This window comes from Pogona vitticeps, chromosome ZW-PAR (assembly GCF_051106095.1).
Source record: "Pogona vitticeps strain Pit_001003342236 chromosome ZW-PAR, PviZW2.1, whole genome shotgun sequence".
Taxonomy (NCBI): Eukaryota; Metazoa; Chordata; class Lepidosauria; order Squamata; family Agamidae; genus Pogona; species Pogona vitticeps.
In genome coordinates, this window is record NC_135800.1 from 6,387,124 (window position 1) to 6,409,969 (window position 22,846).

Here is a 22,846-nt window from a genome sequence, read left to right on the forward strand (position 1 = left end):
AATCCAGCAAAGAGAAGATGATTAAAAAGGAACAAAATGTTTGCAGAACAGAAGTACCAAACCTGGCAGTTGAGGATTCCCGGGGAATTAATGTATTAGCATATGTAAAGCAAAAGGCCCTATTAGGGGCGGGATGAATAAATTATAGGATGGCATATATCTCTGGGTCTATTTGCATGAAAGATTATCATAGTCCAGAGAGAGGGGGGGAGAGAGAGAATACGGACAAGGGGGGCCTTGATGTGAGAGAGCTGAGACCTTGAACGTTGGTACCCATAAAATTCCTACAAGATGTCAAAGACTGAGTAAGATGAAGACAGAGGACTAACCTGCAGAGGATGATCTCTGCAGCTCAGACCCACCCAGCAAACCTGTATAGGCGGATAACGTCTTTCAGTCCTCAGTTCAGAGTGATTTTCAAGGATGGATCCCCAGGGTCCACAACCCCCCCCCAAAAAACAGCCTATTTTAAATTTTATGCTTCTTCCTACAAGTAACTTGTCCTGAAGGCACAATTGCAATCTTGCAGGCATTCCAGAACTCGTCCTGAAAGGCACAATTGCAATCTTGCAGGCATTCCAGAACTCGTCCTGAAAGGCACAATTGCAATCTTGCAGGCATTCCAGAACTCGTCCTGAAAGGCACAATTGCAATCTTGCAGGCATTCCAGAACTCGTCCTGAAAGGCACAATTGCAATCTTGCAGGCATTCCAGAACTCGTCCTGAAAGGCACAATTGCAATCTTGCAGGCATTCCAGAACTCGTCCTGAAAGGCACAATTGCAATCTTGCAGGCATTCCAGAACTCGTCCTGAAAGGCACAATTGCAATCTTGCAGGCATTCCAGAACTCGTCCTGAAAGGCACAATTGCAATCTTGCAGGCATTCCAGAACTCGTCCTGAAAGGCACAATTGCAATCTTGCAGGCATTCCAGAACTCGTCCTGAAAGGCACAATTGCAATCTTGCAGGCATTCCAGAACTCGTCCTGAAAGGCACAATTGCAATCTTGCAGGCATTCCAGAACTCGTCCTGAAAGGCACAATTGCAATCTTGCAGGCATTCCAGAACTCGTCCTGAAAGGCACAATTGCAATCTTGCAGGCATTCCAGAACCGGGAACCCCCACCCACCCTCACCCCCCCCAAGGATCCTGGTCCTGGGGCAGGCAGAGAGTGGGGCTGTCTGGGGAAGGGGCAAAAAGAGAGAGGGCCAGATTCCTAATCGGGGAGGAAAGTTCCCAACCCGCTTTCTGGAGAAGGCGTCAGGGCGCATCTTTTGTGACCAGTGAGCAAGTCGCGGCGGATGGGGGGAGAGGGATTAAAATCAAAGCAGGGCGACAACAGCGTCTCAAAGTCCGATTTCTCCTCCCACAGCGAGGGTGACCGTGCCCCTGCGCATGGCCAGAGTGCTTTCCTCTGAACCCCCCCCCCGCAGAACCCCGGAGAGGTAAAATTTCCAGGGGGGAAAAAACAAGGGGAGGAGAGGTAAAATTTCCGCAAATTTCCAGGGGGGGGGAAGAAGGAGACAAAACGTGCGGGGAGGGGAGGATACCGGATGTTTTTTTTTTCCTTCCCTTCCCCTGGGAAAAAAAAGGGAAACATTTCGGAAATTTCCCACCGCCCGCCCTTCCGCCGGCGGGGAGCGCCTCGCCGTGCGCGCCCGCCCGCCTTCCCCTGCCTTTCCCCGGCTGGCTGGCTGCGGCTCCGCCCCGGCGACGCGCAACCCTGACCCGGGAGGAGCCTGGGCTTTCCCTCCGCCTCCTTGCCGGCGTTTGGAAGCCCGGACGGCCGAGCCAGCGAGCGAGCGAGCGAGCGATCGGGGACGGGAACGGGCGCGGGCCGCCTTCGGTGCCAGGAGCGCCCGGGCGCTGGCCGTCGGGGGATGCGCTTGCGGGGCCGCCCCGTCGGGAAGCCCGGCCCGCCTGCCTTCCTCGCCCTGCCGCCGCCGCCTCCGGGCCCGCGATGCCGGTCCGGCTCAAGAACCGCTACAACCCGGTGGAGGACGCGGCCGCCGGCGCCGGGGGGGACCCTCGGGGGCCGCTGCACAACGAGGAAGCCTTCCAGCACGGCATCCTCTTCCAGGCCAAGGTGAGACGGGGCGCCTTCCCTTCCCTTTCCCCCTCCTTACTCCCGAGTCAGCCCCTTTCCCCCTCGAGGGAGGCGTTGGGGGGGAGCTTGGCCCTCTAGGGCAGTGATTCCCCAACCTTAGGCCTCCAGATGTTCTTGGACTACAACTCCCAGAAGCCTTCACCCTCACCTCTGCTGGCCAGGATTTCTGGGAGCTGAAGTCCAGGAACATCTGGAGGCCCCAAGGTTGGGGACCCCTGTAGGGAATGTGCGAGCTCGGAGGAAGGGGGCCTCTGAGCGTGTGCAGAGTGCATGGGGCGGCAGGATGGCCTTCTTCTTCCACCCTCCACAGGTTAGCCCAGCTTGGGCATGTTTACTTGAGAGTAAAACACCCCCACCCCCACCCACCCCAGTTTCATGGCATGGACACGGCTTGTTCTCAGAAGGTGCGGAAGGCAGGAGTTCCACAGGTGCAGCTTCGTCCCATCGGCGTCGCATCTTCTTAGGGGGGCGGGTGGGGTTTGGCTCTTGTTCATCAGAGCGGGCGGCTAAAGGCAGAAGAGCCCCATCTCGAGGGAAAGGTGGCAACGGCTCTCTTTTCCCTGGGTTGAGAAGTGGAGGGGGGGAAAATCTCTTTTGCCATAGGGGGGAGGTCATCTTAGGGTTCGCTTTGATCCCTCCACTATTATGTGCGGGTCACGAGTTGCCATGTGCTGAGGAACAGAGCAGCACCCCAAAATTTTGAAAACGGAGCCTCCATGTACAAGAGTAGTATACCCTCTGGCTGGGATAAGCAGTAGGCCTGCTTTCAAGCTCCCTGAAGGCCCGTTTGTTTGGAAACAGGATGCACGGCCGAGTGGATCTTCCGTCCTCTTCATCTGGGTTCTTCTCCTCCCAAAGCCAAGCCTCCCTGTATAGGTATTGTTGTTCTGAATGCCAGCTCCTGTGACTACCTGTGTTCCCGCACTCGGACCCTGCGAAAAACAGGACGCTGGTCCTCATGGCGGCTTGGTCTGAACCAGCAAAGGCTTCTGGGCTGTCGTTTTTCCATGGGGTCCAAGCGCCTACTTTCAAAGGGGGGGGCTTGATCGTGTTCAAAGCATGGCTGACCTCCAGGTCAAGGCCCGGCTGGCCAGATTTGAACCCGTGTCCCGTTGTTGTGTTCTTTGAGGAGTGTTGAATTCGCTGTTCCCATGCCAGGGGCCTGGGCGAGCCGTCAAGGTCAGTTTATCTCCCAAGGCCTGGGGTGTGATTTACAGAGAGGGGGAGCGAAACCCAGCCAAGGAGGCAAAAAGCCGTTTATTCCGTTCAAATGGGATGCAGCCAAGAAAGTTTTCTGTCGGCCGAGCAGACTTCAAAAAAAGTCACACCGCCTTGTCAGATTTGGTTCCTTGAACCGGTTTGCCCTGTTGGGTCCTGCTTTGCGTGCTTAATTATTACTTTAATCTCCTTGGTTTTCAAACTTTAAATGAGGTTGGACATTTTCTTGCAGAATTAATTGGGAACCGGAATGGGGAATGGCATTTAGTTCTTTTTGGAAATGCCTTCTGCACAAAGATCTGCTCAGATTTGAGGACAGTTTGTTCATTTTTAATATTTGCCTACTTCTAGTTTTTTTTTAAAGCTTTAATATCGTCTTTTCGCGATGGAAGCTGCCTCTTTTGACGCATTATTCTTAGTTTTTAAATCTTGCCTTTCAATAATGTAAGCCGCCTTGGTTAAAAGTATTTTAAATAATCATTCTAATAATAATTTATAATTTTGATTGACTGTGCCTGGTATCATCATCAACAACAACAAACTGTACTTAAGGCACCTATACAAGAGTAGACTTGTGTCTAGATGGGCAGGATATAAATTTAATTAATTAATTAATTAATTAAATATACTTTAGCAAATATGAAGACTATTCAGGTAAATAAAGGGCTGAAAACATTCCGTAATGTTCCCAGGAATATTCTCATCTGCCCAAGCGGTGAGTTGCTGGCATCCTATATATTCCATTTGGGTTGAAGAGTGTAAGCTTCAGAGTTCCACAGCTCTCTCTGAGTGACAGGAAATGCACTTTTGCTGGCTTTCTGCAGCGGTACAAAGTTCCTTAGTGCTTGGCTGCCAAAGCAGCCCAGATTTCCTTCTGCCTCGTGGGTGAACTCCAAGGCCCCCGATCCCAACGGATCCATTATAATTTGTGCGCCGCTCTTGCTGCTGAGAAGGAAAAAAAAAGCGATGCGTGAGCAAAAAATGGTGCAGAGGAAGCGCAACCTGAGATGAACCACAAAGGAACCTTGTGCGGGTTCTCCCGATGCTGCAGGAAAGAAAAATGGGATGCATTCCAAGTGGGACTTTTTTTTTAGGTTGTTAGCTTGAGTGACCCATTCTTCCTTTACTGGATCTCGGCAGGAAGTCAGGGGCAGGGGAAAAGCAGTGGGGGCGGACAAAGGTCTCTGGAGGGGCTAAACATTTCCTCTAAGAGTCAAGAGAGATGCTTCAAAGGCTGTTCACGGCCTCTGCCTCACCCCCTCCCTGCAAGGCTGTGTGCCATTGGTATTTTTCTTATTCCTGATGCACTCCTTGCAAAAGGATGAGACAGGGCTTCGTCAGTAAGTTTTCTTGCCTGCAACAAGAGCCTGTGGGTTTTAGCAGGATGATTCCCCTGGGGTATGTATATAGACCCAGGCCATGAAGCACTTTCTATGGCTTTCAGTGGGAGATACCTTGAATTCATGCACAGATTCTCATGAATTCCTGTCCCAGTGGCTGGCAGACTTGTATTTGAGCCTTCACCTGCTCGCCAGAGGCGACAAGGATCAGCCCACAGGCGAGCGAGTGGAAGGGGCTGATGGAGAGATGGAGCCCTCAACGTGGAACCAGTCAGGGTCCCAAGATAGAAATGAAGAAGCATTTCTCTATTTGTTACATTTATATCCGACGTCTCCTTCCAAGGCTCTTGAGGTAGCGCACGTTGCTTTCGCGCGCCCCCCCAGTGAGGTAGATCAAAGTGGGAATGATCTACGATCACACCCTGTGTGTTTCACCACTGAGTCAGAATTTGAACCCAGGACTTCTGAGTTCTACCTGCTTCGGCAGGCAGGACACAGTCTGCTACCTTTACAAATTGCAGTTGGCTTCCTGTTTTTCATCTCTAACCATTTGCTTTGAAGTTTCCATTGGTAATTCCCATTTCAAAAGGCAATCCGCTCATTTTTCATACCGGAATTCTTCCCTATTGTTAAGTTAAAGTGAAGCGCAGATGCTTCTGACTTTAAGCGCGGGGGGGGGCATCTTTTGGGGGGGAGTGTGTTTCACGCACCCCCTTCTTTCAACATCTGCATACATTAAAATGAAGAAACCTCCTACAGGTTTCCAACAGGCGAGCGTGACAAAAATACAGCATGGGGGGGGGGACGATGTGTAAAAAGTAAATAAATAAATAAGGAGGGTGACACACACACACCCCCGGGAAAGGTTACTCGGCTACTATTCCCTGGCAGCGTCAACACTGTCTGAGGCTTGAGCAGGTCTGGAATCCCCATTTGGCCTCTGAGAATCTCCCTCCTGGCCCTGTTTCATCATCCTGAGTGGACGGTTTAAAGGGCGTTAAGTGACTTATCTGCCTTGAGTGATCTGGAGTAGGCGCCGTCCTCGTAGGTTTAAAAGCGGTGGGAAGGGATTATGGCTTCACTCCAAATCGGTGGGGTTGGGGAAGTGAGGGCAGTGGGTCAGCCCTGCTGTCATCAGGACAGCCTTCCTCACCCAAGGGACCTCCCCCCCCCAAGATGGGCTGTATTACAATGCCCATCACTCCCAGCTAGCGTGGGAATCATTGCCCAATGCAACAGTATAGGGCAGGAAAGGCTGTGTCGAGATGCTTTGGTACAGAAGGCGGAGAATCAATGAGGGAGTTGGGGGCCGGTTTCACTTGTTGGGGGGGCTTCAGCTTTGATCCCTTTGAAACCAGCCGTGCGGTGTGATTCAGCAGAGACATGCGCGCCTGTCCTTGTTCCCACCTTGGCCAGTCCCTGGTGGAGGAAGCAAGGAAATAAACAATGGCATGTCTTTCTTCCTGGCTTCTGCAGGAGCTGGGCACCAATCCTGCACCTTCTGGGGAGGGGTGGCTGGAAGTGGGCTTTGCAAGAGGCTGCACATCCACCGGGCGCCAAGAAGCAAGGGGGGTGGCGGGAAGGGAGGGAGCAGGGTGAATCTGCAGGCAGATCCCTATTGCTCAGCACCTGCGTGGCTTGGAAGTGGCTTGTGTGGGGAGATCGCCACCCCCCGACAGGGTGCTGCAGGTGTAGGCCGTGTGTGGCTGGCATTGCCCCCCAGAGTTTCTCAAACTGCTCTGCCTCCTTTTCTTAAACGTCCGGTCCACGTCCCATTGAGTTTCTTGGGAGGGGACAGAGTACGAACGGATCATGAACATCCGTGGGACCGTTGAGCTGGCCAGCCACTTTAACTCACACACATGGGAAGTTCTCTGCTCCCCCCCCCCCAAGAAAATATTAATACCATTCACTCTGTGATCTTCACTGCAGCCGCAATCCTACAAAGGGTGATCAGCATGCCTAGACTTACAGGGAGACGCCTCTGTTCCCACAGAGCTGGGAACGGTCTGTGGAAGCCTCATCTCTGGGCTTTCGCAATGGGGCCGGTTTTATCTAACACTGCACTGATTATTCTCTCTCTCTCTCTCTCTCTCTCTCCTTCTCTCTCCCTCTTTCATTTGTCGCTTTCCTTTAGTATATCGGCAGTTTGGACGTGCCGAGACCCAACAGCCGCGTGGAGATCGTGGCAGCGATGAGAAGGATCCGGGTGAGTCAGTGAGCATGTGCTGTTGCTTTCCTTCCTTCCTTCCTTCCTTCCTTCCTTCCTTCCTTCCTTCCTTCCTTCCTTCCTTCCTTCCTTCCTTCCTCCCTCCCTCCCTCCCTCCCTCCCTCCCTCCCTCCCTCCCTCCCTCCCTCTCTCTCTCTCTCTCTTTCTTTCTTTCTTTCTTTCTTTCTTTCTTTCCTTCTTTCCTTCTTTCTTTCCCTCCCTCCCTGCCTGGAAATATCTTCTGCTTGTTCTGTGCAACTGGATGACATGGAAAGCCAGGAAAGAGGGCGAAATGTTCTCTTTCCAGCCCTCCAATCTCCTTTCCCCCATATGCCATCATCCTTCTCTCTCTCTCTCTCTTCCCCCCCCACGCACATTTCACCAGAAGTCTGGCATGGCGCCCTTCCGCTCTGCCTCTGCTCCCCAGCCCAGGAACAGCCTGCGTTTCAGGAAAGGAAACACACAGCTTCATCCTAGCAGCAGGCCAGTCTTCTAGCTGGGAACCTCCAAGAGGTTTAAGTCTGTCTCCTCCTCCTGCATTAAACCCAAAACACAGCCTTGGGACATCTCGAAGATTTAAGGACTCTCATTTGAGAGACATTTTTGCAGACTCTGGCCTGCCTCTAGAGATACACACAAGAGCGTGCGCCAAGTAAAACTTGCTAACCTTTAAGGTGCTACAAACTTTTTAAAAAAAGTTCTGGCTGGGAATAAATACAGCCTGCTCGGATCCGGATGGACTCTTCTTATTAAGAAAGACTCAGAATCAACCTCCGGAGGCTTTAGCGAAAAAGGCCATGGGCCACAAAGTTGGGAGCACTGATTTGTTAGAACTTCAAGGCAGCTGCAGGAACTTAGAAGCTCCTAAAATGAGCTTCTGAGATTTAACAAGGAAAATAACTTCCCGGCTTTCCACATTGCCCAGCCAAGTGGGAAGGAACTGGGCCTGTCTGCATGCAGATAGTTACCGTATTTTTCGCAACATAAGACGCACTTTTTCCCACAAAACAGGGGGCTAGAAAGTCTGTGCATCTTATGGAGCAAAGAAAACAGATTATATTTTCCTATTTTCTTCTAAAAAATTGGTGCGTCTTATGGAAAGCTGCGTCTTATGGAGCGACAAATACGGTAATTACCGGATGACGTTAGCAAGGGGGGGGTCCAACCAGGAAGCCCAGCCGCACCCATTCATGGACAAAACGGAGGGAGGAGAACCTGGTTGCCGACACTGCTCGTTTCAAGGCAGTTTGGATCTGGTCTGAGTAAACCCCTAAATGGCATGGTTGCCGAATGCAGTAGGTTGGGAGCCAGAGGAAAAGTCTTCTAGAAAGGGTCTCCATGTCCTCTGAAATGTTCCTGGCGTCCTTGGAAGGAAGCGATGACAAACCCAAAAAAGCAACCACTAGCATTCCCCATGTCTGGGTCTTAGGTGTGCTGTTCAGCACCAGGGAGAGCTCCCGGCCAGCAACGTGTGACCCACTGGGAGCCTTCAAGGCTCCAGGAAGCTTAAGGCGGAAAACCTGCTCCATCCTTGGGGCCCGGAATTCAATTCCAGAAGAGTTTTTTGGGGGGGCCATTCCAGGAGTGGGCGGAGCCAAGGGCAAGAGGGGCGGGGTGCTAAATACCAGCCTGTTTCATCCTCCGGTTCCTGAGAGAGGAAACGAAATCATGCAACAGATGGGGAAGCCCCGAGCGATGAGGGCGAGCTGGCAGCTAACGTTGCCCGAAGCGCCAGCCTCTGGAGAACACAGGTCTCTGATTGTGCAATGACGCTGGAAGGGCAGAATGATTAGCTGTGACAGTGACCCGAACATCAGCACCCTGGGTGTGAGGGGTGAGGAGTGGGAGAGGCGTTGCGACTGGGTGCCACAGCGGCATCACTCTAGCGGGAGGTTCCTCCACAGTTCCTGGGGTATGAGGACGACCCTCCGGGCATCGCAACCATGTGTGGGTGTCGAGAGTGGATCAGGCCAGTTCCTTGGAAACTGGGATTCGCCTTGAGTTTAGTAAAACAAAGTCATTTGTTTGGCCCTCGGATAAAGTACTGGCCATCTAAATCCATGCCACAAGGAGATCCCTTCACCACCCGGGGAATTCTGGTTTTTCCTGGCATGGAATTCGGGTGGTGGATGAGCAGGGATTTGTTTTTTTACTTAAAGCTGCGGTTTTCACCCCAACTCGGGAACGAAGAACCCTTTGAGGTTTTTAGAAACACGTGTCAGAGCAACTCGCCTCCCTTTCCCCCCTCCTGGCTCTGCAGGATGAGAGGGAGTGAGCGGAGGCTGGCAAGAGGCAGATCTGCCAGGGCTCCCTTGGGGCGGTTTTGTAGTGCAATGTCCTCTTAAAGTACAAATTGAAAGAAAGAAAAGGAAAGCGAGGAGTGTGTGTGTTTCTGTGTGTCTGCGTGCGCGCACGTGCAGAGTAGAATGTAAATTTTGGGGGGTAGAAGGGGGTTGAGAAAGCTCTTCTTACTGGACTAGCTTGGCACCGAGGCAAAGCTAAGCCTGAATTTAAATTCCTTTTTTTTTTCCTTTTTAAATAGCAAGTCTTCACTTTGGATTATTATTATTATTAGCTGCCTGGAGTTGCAGTCTTCTCTGTGATCTGAGGCAGAATTAGCCTTCTTTCTCTCCTCCCCCCCCTCCCCCTGACTCTGACAGCAATGTGCCTTGTTTCTGCCACCAGAATATTAAGCAGAGCAGGAAGGACCCTCCGCTCAATGAATGCCTCTCGGCACCTCTTTCTGGTGCGGATCTGCGTGCAGCGTGTAGCTTAGGACGGGCCCCTCATTTTTGGGTCACCACTAAATTTGTTGTCCCAAAGAGAGGAAGGTGGGTGGCTTCGCTGGGGTCCTGCCTAAGCGGAGGTCCAATTCTGCAAAAGCAGTGGGGGAGTTGCTTGTCTGTCTGTCTGTGGCATGGGCCAAAAAAAAATCTCTGGATCCAGGGTGAGATTTTCCAGGGTCAAAATATTTTGGTTCAGTGCCTCAAAACCCCATTCTCTTTCCTCCCCACTCCCCTTACAGATCAGGACTGGCAAAAATAGAGAAGATAAAATTGATTAGCATCCAGTGCAATAGTGCACAAGGGCTCCTGTTTCCCGTAGGTGAGCAAGGACGAAGGGGCATCTACCCTGTCCTTTGGCTTTCTTAGCTCTGCTGCTTGAAAATTAATTGTCAGCCTCCTTTCTTCTGCTCTTTAATTGCTAATAGCTCGGCAGGTCCCCTGAAGATGGGAGAGGTCACGTGAGCTAATAGTTCTTGTGCAGGCAAGCCAGCTCTGAAGCCAGGGTTGTGGGTCGCCAGGGCATGGCAGCGATGCATTCACACATGTGTAGACCTACACACACAGAGGAAGCCTGTTTCCGTGCAACTGAAACGACACAGCCTTCTTCTCCCCCACCCCCCACCGTAGCAGTCCCTAGATCGTGCTGTCCGATGCAGTTTTACATCACATCACATTACAGAAGTACAAGGGGCTGCTCTGGGTTAAGTGACAAGGATGCTTGTCCGAGGGGGGAGGCACACAGGGATTTGGAACCGGACCAGTTCCAAAGCTTGGATGCGGGCCTGGGGCAGCTGCACCAACCGTCCACGTAATCAGCCACGTCAGGTGGCGGAATCTGAAATTCCATTCCGCCGTATCTTGCTTGTCACGGAGTGAAATCCATTTCACGGTAAACACGCGGCACGCAGGCATCCCTCCCCTTCCTGGGTGGCTGCAGTTTTTGGGATTTGATTAATAGTGGAATGCCCGGCTTTCTGGTCACCCGGAAACAAGGGTATTTTTAGCACCTCGTTCCCTGGGTGCGCCAGTCTACCTGGAGCGTTCTTAGCTCATGCATCAGCAGCGCCGCCCGACAGGAGGTGAGGCCGGCTTCCCTCGGCACGCAGGAGGAGAGGGGCGGAATGTCGCCCGGAAGGTTGGCAGTGCTCACAAGCAGCCCGATCCGCCAAGCGCACGGTGACCTTTTCAAAATAAATAAACAAAGGGGCCCCTGCTGTAAAGTTTCGTCATGAGCGATGCAGCCATGCACGCTGCATGTCGATCATCTCTAGGCTTGTTATAACGCAGCACGCCAAGGCTTCCGAGCAACGCTGAGTATATCGGTGACCCGCCTTGTAGGGCTGTAGAGAAGACAGATTGAGAAGAGAACGGATGACATTTGGAAGGGGTGGGTGTCGCGGCGTTCAGTTCCGTAGTTCAGAGAGCAAGCTGGGGATATACGGAGGGCTTGATTAGTGTCACGGGTATTTCTTTGTCAGATAACTTGTCTTCAGTTACTTAAATTATTCAAATAGTGGAGATTTGCATGTGTTGTATATAAATCTACCATTGATTGGAGAGAGCACAGGGCTGTCATCTTTGGAAACCCATCCTCCTCCACCACCACCACCTACCCCCAGCTGCTGTTTAGCCCCTGGGGCTTCCAGCTTTATCTTTGCAGCCATAAGGGTAAAAATCAAAAGCGGAATCCTTTGCTTTTTTAATAGAAGCGATGGGGGGGGGGCAGAGACACCGTGTGGGGTCCCTGTGACAGGCAGCCTTTGTCCCGGCCACCTTCCTGCCCACTGTTTCACATGACGCCGCGTTCTTTCCCTGGTTAAGAAGAAAAGGCCACGGTTATGAGATCACGTTTGGAGGATGATTGATGGCAGATGGGCTGACGGATCAGCTGGGGGGGAAACGCGTAATCTCTAAGCAATGGTGACCTTTTAATGCCAGGCTCAGAACTGCCGAAACCAGATTCCCAGCAATCTGGGGTGGGCGGGGGTCCCCTCAAGGCAGGGGGGGGGGGACTGCCACCACCACCATTGCTCCGTCGGCTGAATGTCAGCCCAGGGTTGGCCCAGAGAAGCAACTTCAAATGCCATCCCAGAAACGGTCCCTGTGGGTTTCAAGGAGAGAGTGAAAAGCAGAGACTGGAGTAGGGCTCCTAAAATATCTCCGCCTAGGAGATTTTGGGAGGGGTTAGGTACAAAAAAGCAAATCTACTGAGTTTTCATTAAAGACTTCGTGGACTTAAGGGGACTTTTGAAAACCTCCCAACGAAACATATCCCTCTGCTTTGTGAGGCTGGTCTTTCCACCTCTCGACGGCTCCTACTGGCAGGATGTTCTTCCTAAGCTTTAGTCGCAATCTCCTCTCTGGCCATGTGCGTAGGGCCTTAGTCCATATTCTGCTCTCTGCTGCAGCCCAAGACGGGCTCGCTCCACCTACCATGCACCGACCCTGCAAATTTTGGGATAGAAGGTGTGCTGGGCATCAGAGGGAAGTATCCTTTAAAAAAAACCAAACAGACTGTTCTTGGGGAGCTTGTAACCTTTTTCTCTGCTTTCCTTTCTGCCTCTCATTGGAGGAGGAAGGAAATGATCTCGGGAAGGGTGTCTCATTTCTGGGAACGGCTTCCTTCTCTCCCCCCTCTTAGCACAGGACGGCAGAATGGCCGGCCACCCTTCAGACCGCCATCCCACACCCCCTTCCTCTGTGCCGTGCAGAGGGACAGCTGCTCCACACACTTGCCTGGCGGGCCTCCCATTTCACAGCTTGCGCCCCCCTCGGTCCAGCGGCTGGGGCTGCCCGTCCCCAGGTTTTGCCTTCGGTTCTTCTCTTCGGCAAAACATCTAAATACCGCTCACTCATTCAGCTAAAAAAAGGGGGCTACGTGTTTATACAGCCCTCTTCCAAACCCCAAATTAAGCGTATTGCTGTTTATTAAGCTTATAACTCTCTTACCCCTTTCTTCCAGTCCGGCTGTATCTACGGGCTTCTTTTTTAAACTGGTTGGCTTCTTCACCTTCGTTTTTGCCTTTGTTCGTAGACAGACATCATCTTGGGCCCGATCCACCACAAGTGACTTTCATTTTCCTTTCACTGCCACTGCCACCCCCACCCCCATCACACTATCTTTCAGATCTCAGATAATATCTGCCAGTGTGGGATCATCGCTTGAAAAATGCTTTAACCTGTTTGGCTGTCTTAAGCCTCCAAGCGAGCAGCTCCCCCTCGATGCCCTGGGAGTTTTGCATAGCGAGGGCTTGCAAGCCGATGCCTGTGTTTCGCACTTCAGCCACAGCAAACTAAACTACGTTTGCACTCAAGAAAAAGGTGCAAGTATTTGCGTTGGCCCTCCAGGGTGTCAAATCAAACAGGTGGAACAATGTGTTCTCCTGTCCAACGTAAGTAAGGAAATGAATGCCCTCAATAGCAGCTCCTGGAGTTTTGGAAACGCTCACCCGGAAAAGGTAAAGCAAGGAAAGCTTCTTTCAGTAGTTGAATACAGGAGCCAGGCAGGGGCAGTGTGGTGGCCAGAGGATTATGGGAGTTGTAGTGTTTTTTTTTAAAGCAAAACTTAGTCCATCTCTGTTCAATGCCACATCTCAACCACATGCGGTCCTTCAGTCTTGCTGGCCATCTCCCTCCCCAGCTGATTTGCTCCCAGGGCACACACCACACAAATACACACACACACACACAAAGCCATTATTCCCCCCCCCCTTTGCTTCCAGATTGGAAGCAAAACACAGCCCCCCTGTTTGAGAACGGGGGGTGGGTGTGAAAGGCGCTGGCTGCCAGCTGGCATCCACGCCAGGGCCAGCATGCCAGGGTGGCTTCCTGTTCTTCCCGCACCTTGGCAAGGGATCATGGCCTCAGTAGCCAGCTTTTTCCATTTCCCCCCAGAAAGCTCAGCCTTCCTGCCACCCTGAGAAAGCTGGGTGGGGTGGTCTCCCCCCCCCCCATAAGCTGCTCTTTGGCAGGCTGAAGTTCTAACTTGAGTCTAGGTTTTGAAGTGGGTAGTGGTCCTTTCTGACACCGTTTCTCTCTGTCTTACACACACACACACACATACCCCAGTGTGCTCTTCTATATTTAGAATGGCAGAATGGGTCTCTCTCACAAGGCATTTGGGCGAAGAAAGGCTGGCTGGCTGAGCATCCAGCTGCTGCTGCCAGGACCGCATAGCGCAGGCCTGTTCCCTCTCCGAGCACGCAGAAGGCGTGAGTGGACGCCGGCTCGCTCTCCCCATTGAGGCTGTCGGGGCTTCCTTTCCGAGCAGAGATGAAAAGGAGAGTCAGCCCCAGTTCAGTGGGGAAAAGAGCAGAGGGGAGAAAGGTGCTGGACGAAGACACGTCGACAGGGAGGGAATGTTGAGAGGGTTAGGTGTGTAAATAGGATTTGAATGAAATGAAAAACTGGAGCCACGATTTCTAATTTTTGGGGCTGGAGCTTAGAGGATCTCCCGCAGGCCAGCATTTTGGGTCCACCCGCGTGCAAGGTTAGCAGCTGGCGGCCTGACTCCCTCCGTCTCCCTTCCTTTCCCCAACAGTATGAATTCAAGGCCAAGAACATCAAGAAGAAAAAGGTCAACATCGTGGTCTCTGTGGACGGGGTGAAAGTGATCCTGCGCAAGAAGCCGAAGGTAGGTTTCCCCCTCAGTGACCCCCGTCCGATTGAGCCCCTGCCTCTTTAAAAAAAAGAAAAGACATTTAGAGGTCGTTGGGTGTACACCGTGTCCTGCAGGTTTAGTTGCCGGCCAAATGGATCAGGGCCGCTGGGTGGGGAGAGGAATGAATGCCTCCTCATCCTGTGGGTATCGGAACGTCCATCCCCTTTTCCCGTTCTTGGCATGCTATACAGTTATTGCCGCAGAATGGAACTGTGCAACCTAGCCTGACAAGAAAAACAATTTAAATATATATATATCCTCAGAGGAAGGAGTGGACCTGGGATGAAGGGAAAATGGTCGTCATGCATGACCCCGTATACAGGTGAGCCACTGCAAATGGTTTGTCTCTTTCCTTCGTTGCCCCACTGACACACACACACACACACCAAAAGTTAGGAGGGTGGATCTTAAATCTGAATTGAGACTCTGCTGATTTGGGCTTTCCTGCCCAGAAAGGGGGGGGGGCTTTCCAAAGAGCCACCCAGGAAGTTGGCAAGATGGATGCCACACACCAGAGAGGGACCTGTCGTTTATTTGGGGACGATGGGTGGGCTCGATCCTTCGCCTGCCTTCACGAGGGGGGAGGGCGAGGAGAGGAAAGCATCCGTGTGCCAAAATGCGATGTAAACACTGCTCCCTTCCCTCCCTGGGTGCAGCGCGCAGCAGGCGGTGGTTGTAATCCCACGAAAGCTCCTAATGTGGACCAGGTGGTTTGGTCCCCTAAGCTGGTGTAATGGCATCGTCTTCCTCGGAGCGGAGCGGCGCGGCGCCTCCCGGGGAGACCAAGGCATGGGGTGGGTTTGCAAGCGTGTACAGCCGCGAAGGGACCGTGCTTTTTACACCTTTGCATGCTTCTCTTTCTCTCTCCCACCCTGCCTCTTAGGATCTTCTACGTTTCGCACGACTCCCAAGACTTGAAGATTTTCAGCTACATCGCCAGGGACGGCACCAACAATTCCTTCCGGTGCAACGTCTTCAAATCCAAAAAGAAGGTGAGCAAGAGAGGTTGAGCTACCCCGATCCCCCCTTCTCCTCTCCCTTCCCTCCCTCCTGTTCTGGCCCTTAAGAAGAGAGGAAGGCCCTCTCAACCGGATCAGAACCTCGGCCCGCCCGGCAGGAGTGTTTTCCCTGCATGGGACATCTCCAGCCGTCCCCCTGAGGCTGGACTCCCCGTCAGAGGACTGGCCCCCTCAACCCTACTCAGATTTGGAATTCACACGAGACTTTTGGAGGGTGGTACGTAGTGGCAGCTCATGCCAAAGCCGCAGTTTCTCCCCCCCCCCCCCCAGACTCAGGCCATGCGCGTCGTGCGGACGGTGGGCCAGGCCTTTGAGGTGTGCCACAAGCTGAGTCTCCAGCACGCCCTCCAGAACGCGGACGGGCAAGCCGACGGGGCCAGCAATAACTCGGCCGAGGACCCCCCGCTGGAAGGTGAGGGGCTGGGGGGGGTGGGGGTTGGAACATCCCTGCGAAAAGTAATTTATTCCTGGTACGCCTAATGGAATTTTAAATGCAGCTCACTCTCACGGCTTATGATAATGCGGCCACCGTAGTAGGTTGTAACTCATGTTCTTGTTACCTCTTCGGTATGGGGAGGAAAAAACCCACTAGGGTTGCTAAGAGAAGGGCACAGTGCCGGGAAAATCCTTTCCCACGTGCTGTCTAAGATGTATTTTTAAAGGCCCTTAAAAAATAAAGGGGAGTGGCGGGTGGTGGCGTCCATGGAGTCACTTAATCCCCAGCTATGGTGTCATTCTTGAAATGTAATTTTCCCCTACGCTTCTGCCCCTGGGTGGCTTCATTTCCTGTCTTCCTGCGCCTGAAAGGTTTCCCGATAGCCGGGCCCACCATGGCTGATGGGGAAAGCGCCCCCGTCGCTTCCATCGAGGGGACGTGCACATGCGGGACGGGCGGAGCGGCCCCTGACCTGCCTTTGGCCTTGGCCGACTTGGGGCCCCCAACGTCTGCTCTGAAACTAAAGGACAGGAGCGGCCAGGTAAGAAGAGCTAGCCACGGTAGGCAGCCCCATCCTTCGTACCTTCTAGCAGCCCCCCCCCAATCTATTCCTCCCACCGAGGAGCCTGTAGAGAAGGGGGAGTTCATGATTTTATCTGCATGACTTCATGGGTTCATCTCTCCAGTTGTCTAGATCTGTGCGATGTGGCCGGGAGTAGAGGGTAAGGGAAACCGCACCACCTGTTCCTCTGTGGCCGCTTTTTTCTTTTGGTTGCTAGGAGAACGAGAACGGCGCCCTCCGCCCCGCGACGGCACAGCCCCTGGGTAGCCCCGCCAGCCCCTGCTCCTCGGCCTCGGTCGCCCCGCTGGCTTCTCAGCACTGCCTCCAGCTGCTCCAGCATCAGCTCCTCCAGCAACAGCAGCAGACGCAGGTGGCCGTAGCCCAGGTAACACCCGCCCCCCCTACACAAACACACACGCACACACACACAAGGGCAAGCAAAGGGGTTGCAAAGCCACAAAGGGACTACGGCGACCATTCCTCTGAATCATCCCCGGGGGAGTCACGCCCCCCCACCCCAATCTGTTCCACGTGTTGCAGGACTACAGTCCCCATCATCCCTGACTCCTAGCCGTCTTGGCAGCTGGAGCCCAACCGCTTCAGAGGACCCTATGTTTTCCACCTCTGTCCTGAATAAAAATCCGTGGCTTATACTAAGCAAAAGTAGACAGTAGGGAAAAATGCCCAGATGTATAAAGCAGATCAACTCATCACAATTCAAGCGTATCTCAGATTTGGGGAGGTAAAGAAAGACAAAGAACAGCTTAGCTTCTTGATCTGGTACTGGCAGGCTTTCCAATGGTTGGAACCAGGTTACAGGTGAAATAAAATATCTCTCTCCCCCCCACTTCCCCCAACCAGACGGTGCTCTTCATATTTTTATGGTTCCCTTCCTGCCCTGTCTTCCCTGGCAGATGCAGCTGCTGAAGGATCAGCTGTCGGCCGAGACCACGGCCCGGATCGAAGCCCAGGCCCGGGTCCGGCAGCTGCTCTTGACCAACCGTGACCTCCTCCAACATGTCTCTTTGCTGGTCCGGCAGCTCAAGGAACTGGAGATCAAGGTCCAGCTGCGGCATCCAGGTGAGCCCCCTGGGGAAGGGGGGACCGCTTGCTGAATTAGATCTTCTGTTTTATTACAGAGATACAGGTAGGAGTGGGTGGGTAGGTGGGTACACACACTGTATACACACGTACGTGCACACACCATGTCCCATTTTAGTGAAATATTTTTTGTTGTTTCCTAGTGGACCGTTCGCTCCAGAACCTGTCCCTCGCCCAGTCTCTCTCTCTCAACTTGAAGAACCACTACAGCCTCGAAATCAACCTGCCTTCCACCTCCACCCCAGCCAGCGCCCTGGGCAGCCCCGTGGCGGCACGGGGCACGTGTGGATCCTATCTGACCCTGGCGAACTTGGAGAAGGGCAGCGGGCTGCCCAACGGCGCCGAGGCGGCAGAGGAGGGCCTGGCGGTGCTGGAGGGCTCGGGCGGCTACCGCAGGGTGGAGGGCTCGGAGGCGGTGGACGGCGCTGTGCCTAACGGGACCGCCTGTCAGAAGGGTGGTGACCGGGACACTCCAGTGAAAGAGGAGAGGTGAGATTCTGAGACATGTCGTTTTTTTAAAAAAGTTATTATTTTATGCTCTAGTTAAGCAAGAGTCACAATCCTGGTGGGTCTAAGGTAACAGCAGCCACAGTGTGTGGCTTAGGTACTGAGCTAAGTGGCTGAATGGCCCTCCATCTCTGTACCTCAGCTTCACCTGGGCCTCCCCCCCCCCTTCATTACTGCACAGTCAGCATTAATTGGGAGCATTAGGGTCAGAGATCTAGGAATTTCAAGAATGCCTTGGCTGTAGGTTTCTTGAATTGATTTTGGGGGACTAGATGACCTCTCCCCCCAGCTCCCCTTCTAACATTCCATTTCTATAACATTACAGTAAGGCTGAGTTATCAGTGAGAGATCAGTTCCAAGCTCCCCCCCCCCCCCCAATGGATGATGAAAAACACAAATTATAGGAAATACTATAAAAATGCTATACTGTATTGTTGTACATAGTACGGTCTCTGGTTCCCTCTTGTGGCCAAATCAGATAATGACATCATGGAACTATATTTCTTTAGCAGAGGTGATACATACCGTGGTCTCTTGCCCCCTCTAGTGGTCAGTTCGGGTGACTTCATTTTAAATATATATTCTGGGATTTTTTTTTTCTTTTAATATTTTCAGAACGTGGATAAGTGAATCAACTGATACTGATCCTTCATATAAGGGGGTCCTACTGCTTTATTTTACCACCATGGGAAGTGATCACATCTCTGTTTCTAATACCTTTCCCTCCCTGCTTCCTCTCGAGTCACTGTACACACAGGGACTGCTGTAAGGAGTGGCCCCGTGGGTCGTCCTGATGCTAAACACCGATTCTCCTCTCCCCTTGACAGGTCGCAGCCGTTCATCCCCAAGCTGAATCCTCCTCCTCCCACCCTGCGGAGGAGGTCAAGCAAAACCACCTCACCCTGCCTGGAGGCAGAGCCAGCCGCACCTGGCACTGGTGCCATATCAAACCCTGGCACCTCTTCGCTCACCAAGGTCACCCTGTCCTCCCTCACAAGCTCAGAGTCAGAATCCAGGACACCCCAAGGAGGAGGAGGACACCTCAGCTGCTGCCCTGAGCCGCGGGGGCACCTGAGCCAGGAACAAGCGGTAGAGGAGGGGCGGAGGGTCCTGGCGAAGAGCCTCTGGGGTCACTCCGAAAAAGGCCTGGTGGGGAACCCTGCGGGCAGCTTGGATATTTCGTGGCCCTTCTCTTCGGGCAGCAACGAGACCCGCTTACATATTAGCCTCTCCGAGGATGAGCTGGACAAAACGGGGGCCTGCGTTGCTCGCGCATAGACACACTTTGGGAGAGAGAGAGAGAGAAATGATTAACTGGACGTCCATGAATGCAGCACTGGAGCAGTTTTATGGGACCCTATGATCCCAGCTGGGCATCCCAAAGGGGGTCAAAGCTGGAGGAGGGGTGGTTCCATAAGAGCCATGCTGATCAAAGTGGGAGGGAACAAATCTCTCCCGAAGACGACCCCGGGAGGCTCTCAAATCTTCCCCTGAGATGGTTCTTCAACTCACGTCTGTGTCTTTCACAAACACAAGGAGGTGAAGGACCCCGGAGTAGCAGGGGACCCTAAGAAGGGCCCAGCTAGTCTCCGATGGGAACACCCACAGCCCGCAAAGATCCCACATCGTCCGGGATGCAAGCGCAAGTAATGGTTGCTCCCAGGAAGCACCTGGGAGCAACCCGGGTGGGAGACCATCCCCATAGCTGGTGACAAGCCAGAGGTGGGAAGGAAGAGTCGTTGTTGGGAGCTGGTGACCTGCTAGGTCCGAGGTGGGAGCAAGAGAGAGAATGGGCTGCTAGGCTTACAGAAGTCAGCATTAAAGAGTTCCCGGGGGGGTAATTTCACAGCCAGGGATGATTTCCAGATAAATCCCAGAACTGGGAGAATATTCACAGGTGAACCTGGGCCTCCCCTAGAAGAAAGCCAAGTGTTAGAAAAAGCCCAAGCTGCTGTGGGCCATGAGGAACCTGTTCAAAGGACATCTCTGTTTCAAACCTGGGAGCAGAAGCTGCCCACTGCTTCTCACGTTGTGGAGGAAACATGACAATTAAGCTCATGCCATTTAATTGCAGTGGGTGGGCATTTCCTACTCGAATGCAAGAGGGGAGTGGGATCCCCTACCTCTTTTTTCCCCTGCACCCCCACAGCAGCCTCTCCGCTAGTTTAAAATCGTCCTGAAGGCTGAAGAAATAACTAGTCCGGAACAATTTTCCTCCAGATCCTAAATTTGTTATTTCTTCTTTCCTATAAAATGCAAACCCTGGAGTTGCTGGTAGTGGGATTTCTGACAGAAGCGAGTCTGAAAGAGCCCGTTCACAGGCTCCTGACGACGGGCAGTGGAAACCAGGAGTAAAAGGAGTAAGTCTAAACTTTACGGTCCAACCAAAGCAGAAAAATATAAGCCAGGAGAAGTCTTGGTGTTGGGTCTGCATCCATTCATGCTTTCCTAAGATGCTGTTGAAAGACTAAAACTAAAATATTGTCTGTCAGAAGGAGACAGCAGCTGATATTTTTAAAAAAAAACCTTACTTCCCTGGCCAAAAGAACAGGTGGCTGCTGCTGCTGGACTACAACTCCCATCAGCCCAGAACAATGGGCACTGGAATTCAACAACACTCGGAGGATCATAGGTTCCCCTTTCTTTCTGTGCATGCTCAGAAACAAAGTGCCCTTAGGCTCGCTACTTTGCTTCCGTTTCTGAGACAAAACGCTCTGTGTATGCTCAGATTCCCTTAAGGTGAGGTTTCAGAGCCGAAAAGGACCCTTGTGGTTGGTGCAGTGGCAATAGGAGGAGGACAGGAACACAGAAACTGTGTTCAAACAAACTCAGCCCAGATTAAGCTGCGCAGATCAACTCTTAGCTGGAGAGCACGGAGGGTTTTTTTCTAAAAACCCTCTAAAGTTGGGCAGAAATCAGTGGGAAATTGCAAGGTGATTTTGTGATGGCCAGGAGGACGTTGGTGAAAGGCAGGCTTAAGGAGAAGGGGGGTTAAGAAATGAAGACAAGCAAGGGAGTCGTGTCTTGGATCCAAAAAAGCGGTGGCGTAGGTCTGCAGAAAAGGAACTTGCGCCAGTGGGTCCAGGACAGCCTGGGCTGAACAGTTGTCATGGGAACAGCTGTGACACTGACAGACTGGTGGGTTGTGTTTTTTTGGGGGGGAGAAGCCAGGCTGAATCACACAAGCAGATGAAAAGGCCATTTTTGGGAACAATAATATGCGGAGGGCACTTGGAGACCCGACACCTATGCCAGGCCGCCCCTGCCCTCTGCTCGGCTGGAGCTTGGAAAAGTTGTTTCCTCTCCAAAAAAATGTAACTTTTCCAGCAAGATGGTTTTTCCCCTCCCTTTGCATAGAAGCCAGTGAGTTAGGAATGTGTTAAAAAGGCTTGAGATGGAATTAAAGAGAAAGTAGTGGAAGAAACCAGGAAGACAGTGAATGGAGGTTGCCTAGCAACCCTTTGGGGAGATAGAGTAAAATGCTAGAGGGGCCATTGCATCCGGATGCAGGATAACATGGCCGTTGCCTAGCAACCAGCACTAAAGAGGCCCGGGCCTAGATTCAGGCACAGTGGACAATTAGGGCTGCCAGCCAAGCAAGGGGAAAATATCGGTTTGGCCTGGTCTTGTGTCATTAGACACAAGGCTTGACGTGTCCAAAATGGCAGGGGCAGTTTCTCTTGGTGTGTAGAAAATAAGACATAAGGACACCTTCTTATGTCTATGCTGTCAGCCTGGGTTTAAAAGGCACAGCTGCAACAGCAGATTTTAAGAGTTGGCAACCCTTTGAAAATGGTTCTTCAGGTGGAGAAGCTCAAAAAAATAAAAGGCCTGTGTGAGATGTGAAGTGGGTGGTGACACAGCCGCACCCTTTAAAAATAAATGTATTCAAATAAAAGGCATTTAAAACACACCTGTGTGCAAGACAGCATGGGGGGGGCGCTGCTAGAATGTGGAAGATCAGAGACATTACAGAAATATATTCTTTTTTTCCCCTCGCTGTCCTACCAACCCACCCTGCTGCCCACTGTCACCAGCTTTCCAATGTGGGCTTTTTAATGAGTCAGTTTTCCAGGTTTTGTTGCCAAGTTTTGCAGTCATGCAAAACGGTGACTAACATCCTTCTGTTTATAGTGAAAACGTCAGGGGTATCGACAGGTCTTTCCTTGCCCCCCCCTCCAAATATCTACTGGATACTGGCTTTTCCTTCCAAGATCTAAACACGGCCTCCCACCACCTATTTAAAGCCAAGATTACATTTATTTGATGGATAGTCCAAAACCAATTTAAACGGCAAACAGGAGCGAGAGAAAACCATTGAAGCCATCCAGAAGCCTCTGTGGGAACAGAGGCTTTCAGGGATGGCCTTGTTTTCCCCCGAAAATGTTCTGAAATTTATTATCCAAGACTAAGAGATACAAACAGGCCGACTTTATTATGTAAACTATTCAGTGTTGTTTGTCCCAACGATGAGTGTAAATTACAAATGCTTTTCTCCTTGATTTGTCAGCTTGTTGTGGTTTTTTTCCAAAGAGTTTAACTTTCCGAGGGGATGCGATTGTATACTTCCGGTATCTACGTTCCTGGCGTCTGCAATATGTTCAGAGGCTGAGATTCCGCTTCAACTAAAACGCTTTTTTAAAAAAACGCACACACACAGAAGGAACGTGTTTTTTTTCCCAAGGGAATAATTTTGGTAAAAATATCAACTTTTAAAAAAACCTTGGCATGGCTACCTCCCTAATTTTTATGTGCATGCTGGGGGAAATTTCTTTCTTTTTTATATATATAAAAATTTTTATATATACCCCCCCCATGTGGCTTCTGGAAGAATGTTTTCTAATAGTGCTTTCCTCGCAGTGTCATTTTCTCTAGCTTTAGATGAGTAATTCTTTATAAT

The 22,846-nt window shown here is 51.9% G+C and overlaps 1 protein-coding gene across 2 annotated transcripts; it reads left to right on the forward strand.

The window, feature by feature from the left end:
- Positions 1-1,587: 1,587 nt before the first annotated feature.
- LOC110078806 (carboxyl-terminal PDZ ligand of neuronal nitric oxide synthase protein) lies at positions 1,588-22,448 on the forward strand. 2 transcript variants are annotated; one of them, XM_020793308.3, is made up of 11 exons: positions 1,588-2,087; positions 6,804-6,875; positions 14,202-14,294; positions 14,585-14,643; positions 15,205-15,313; positions 15,611-15,752; positions 16,148-16,317; positions 16,556-16,723; positions 17,253-17,418; positions 17,583-17,928; positions 18,774-22,448. In XM_020793308.3, the coding sequence occupies exons 1-11, from the start codon at positions 1,962-1,964 to the stop codon at positions 19,222-19,224; spliced, it is 1,902 nt and encodes a 633-aa protein (XP_020648967.3). In that variant the 5' UTR covers positions 1,588-1,961; the 3' UTR covers positions 19,225-22,448. The 2 variants fall into 2 exon arrangements, with proteins under 2 accessions (XP_020648967.3, XP_078238792.1); XM_078382666.1 differs by lacking the exons at positions 1,588-2,087; positions 6,804-6,875 and adding an exon at positions 13,777-14,035.
- Positions 22,449-22,846: the final 398 nt, after the last annotated feature.

Coding starts and splice junctions, on each gene's coding strand:
- LOC110078806 (XM_020793308.3), top strand. CDS start 1,962: ATGCCGGTCCGGCTCAAGAACCGCTACAACCCGGTGGAGGACGCGGCC. Junction 6,876..14,201: donor CAGCGATGAGAAGGATCCGG/GTGAGTCAGTGA, acceptor TTTCCCCAACAG/TATGAATTCAAGGCCAAGAA. Junction 16,318..16,555: donor TAAAGGACAGGAGCGGCCAG/GTAAGAAGAGCT, acceptor TTTGGTTGCTAG/GAGAACGAGAACGGCGCCCT.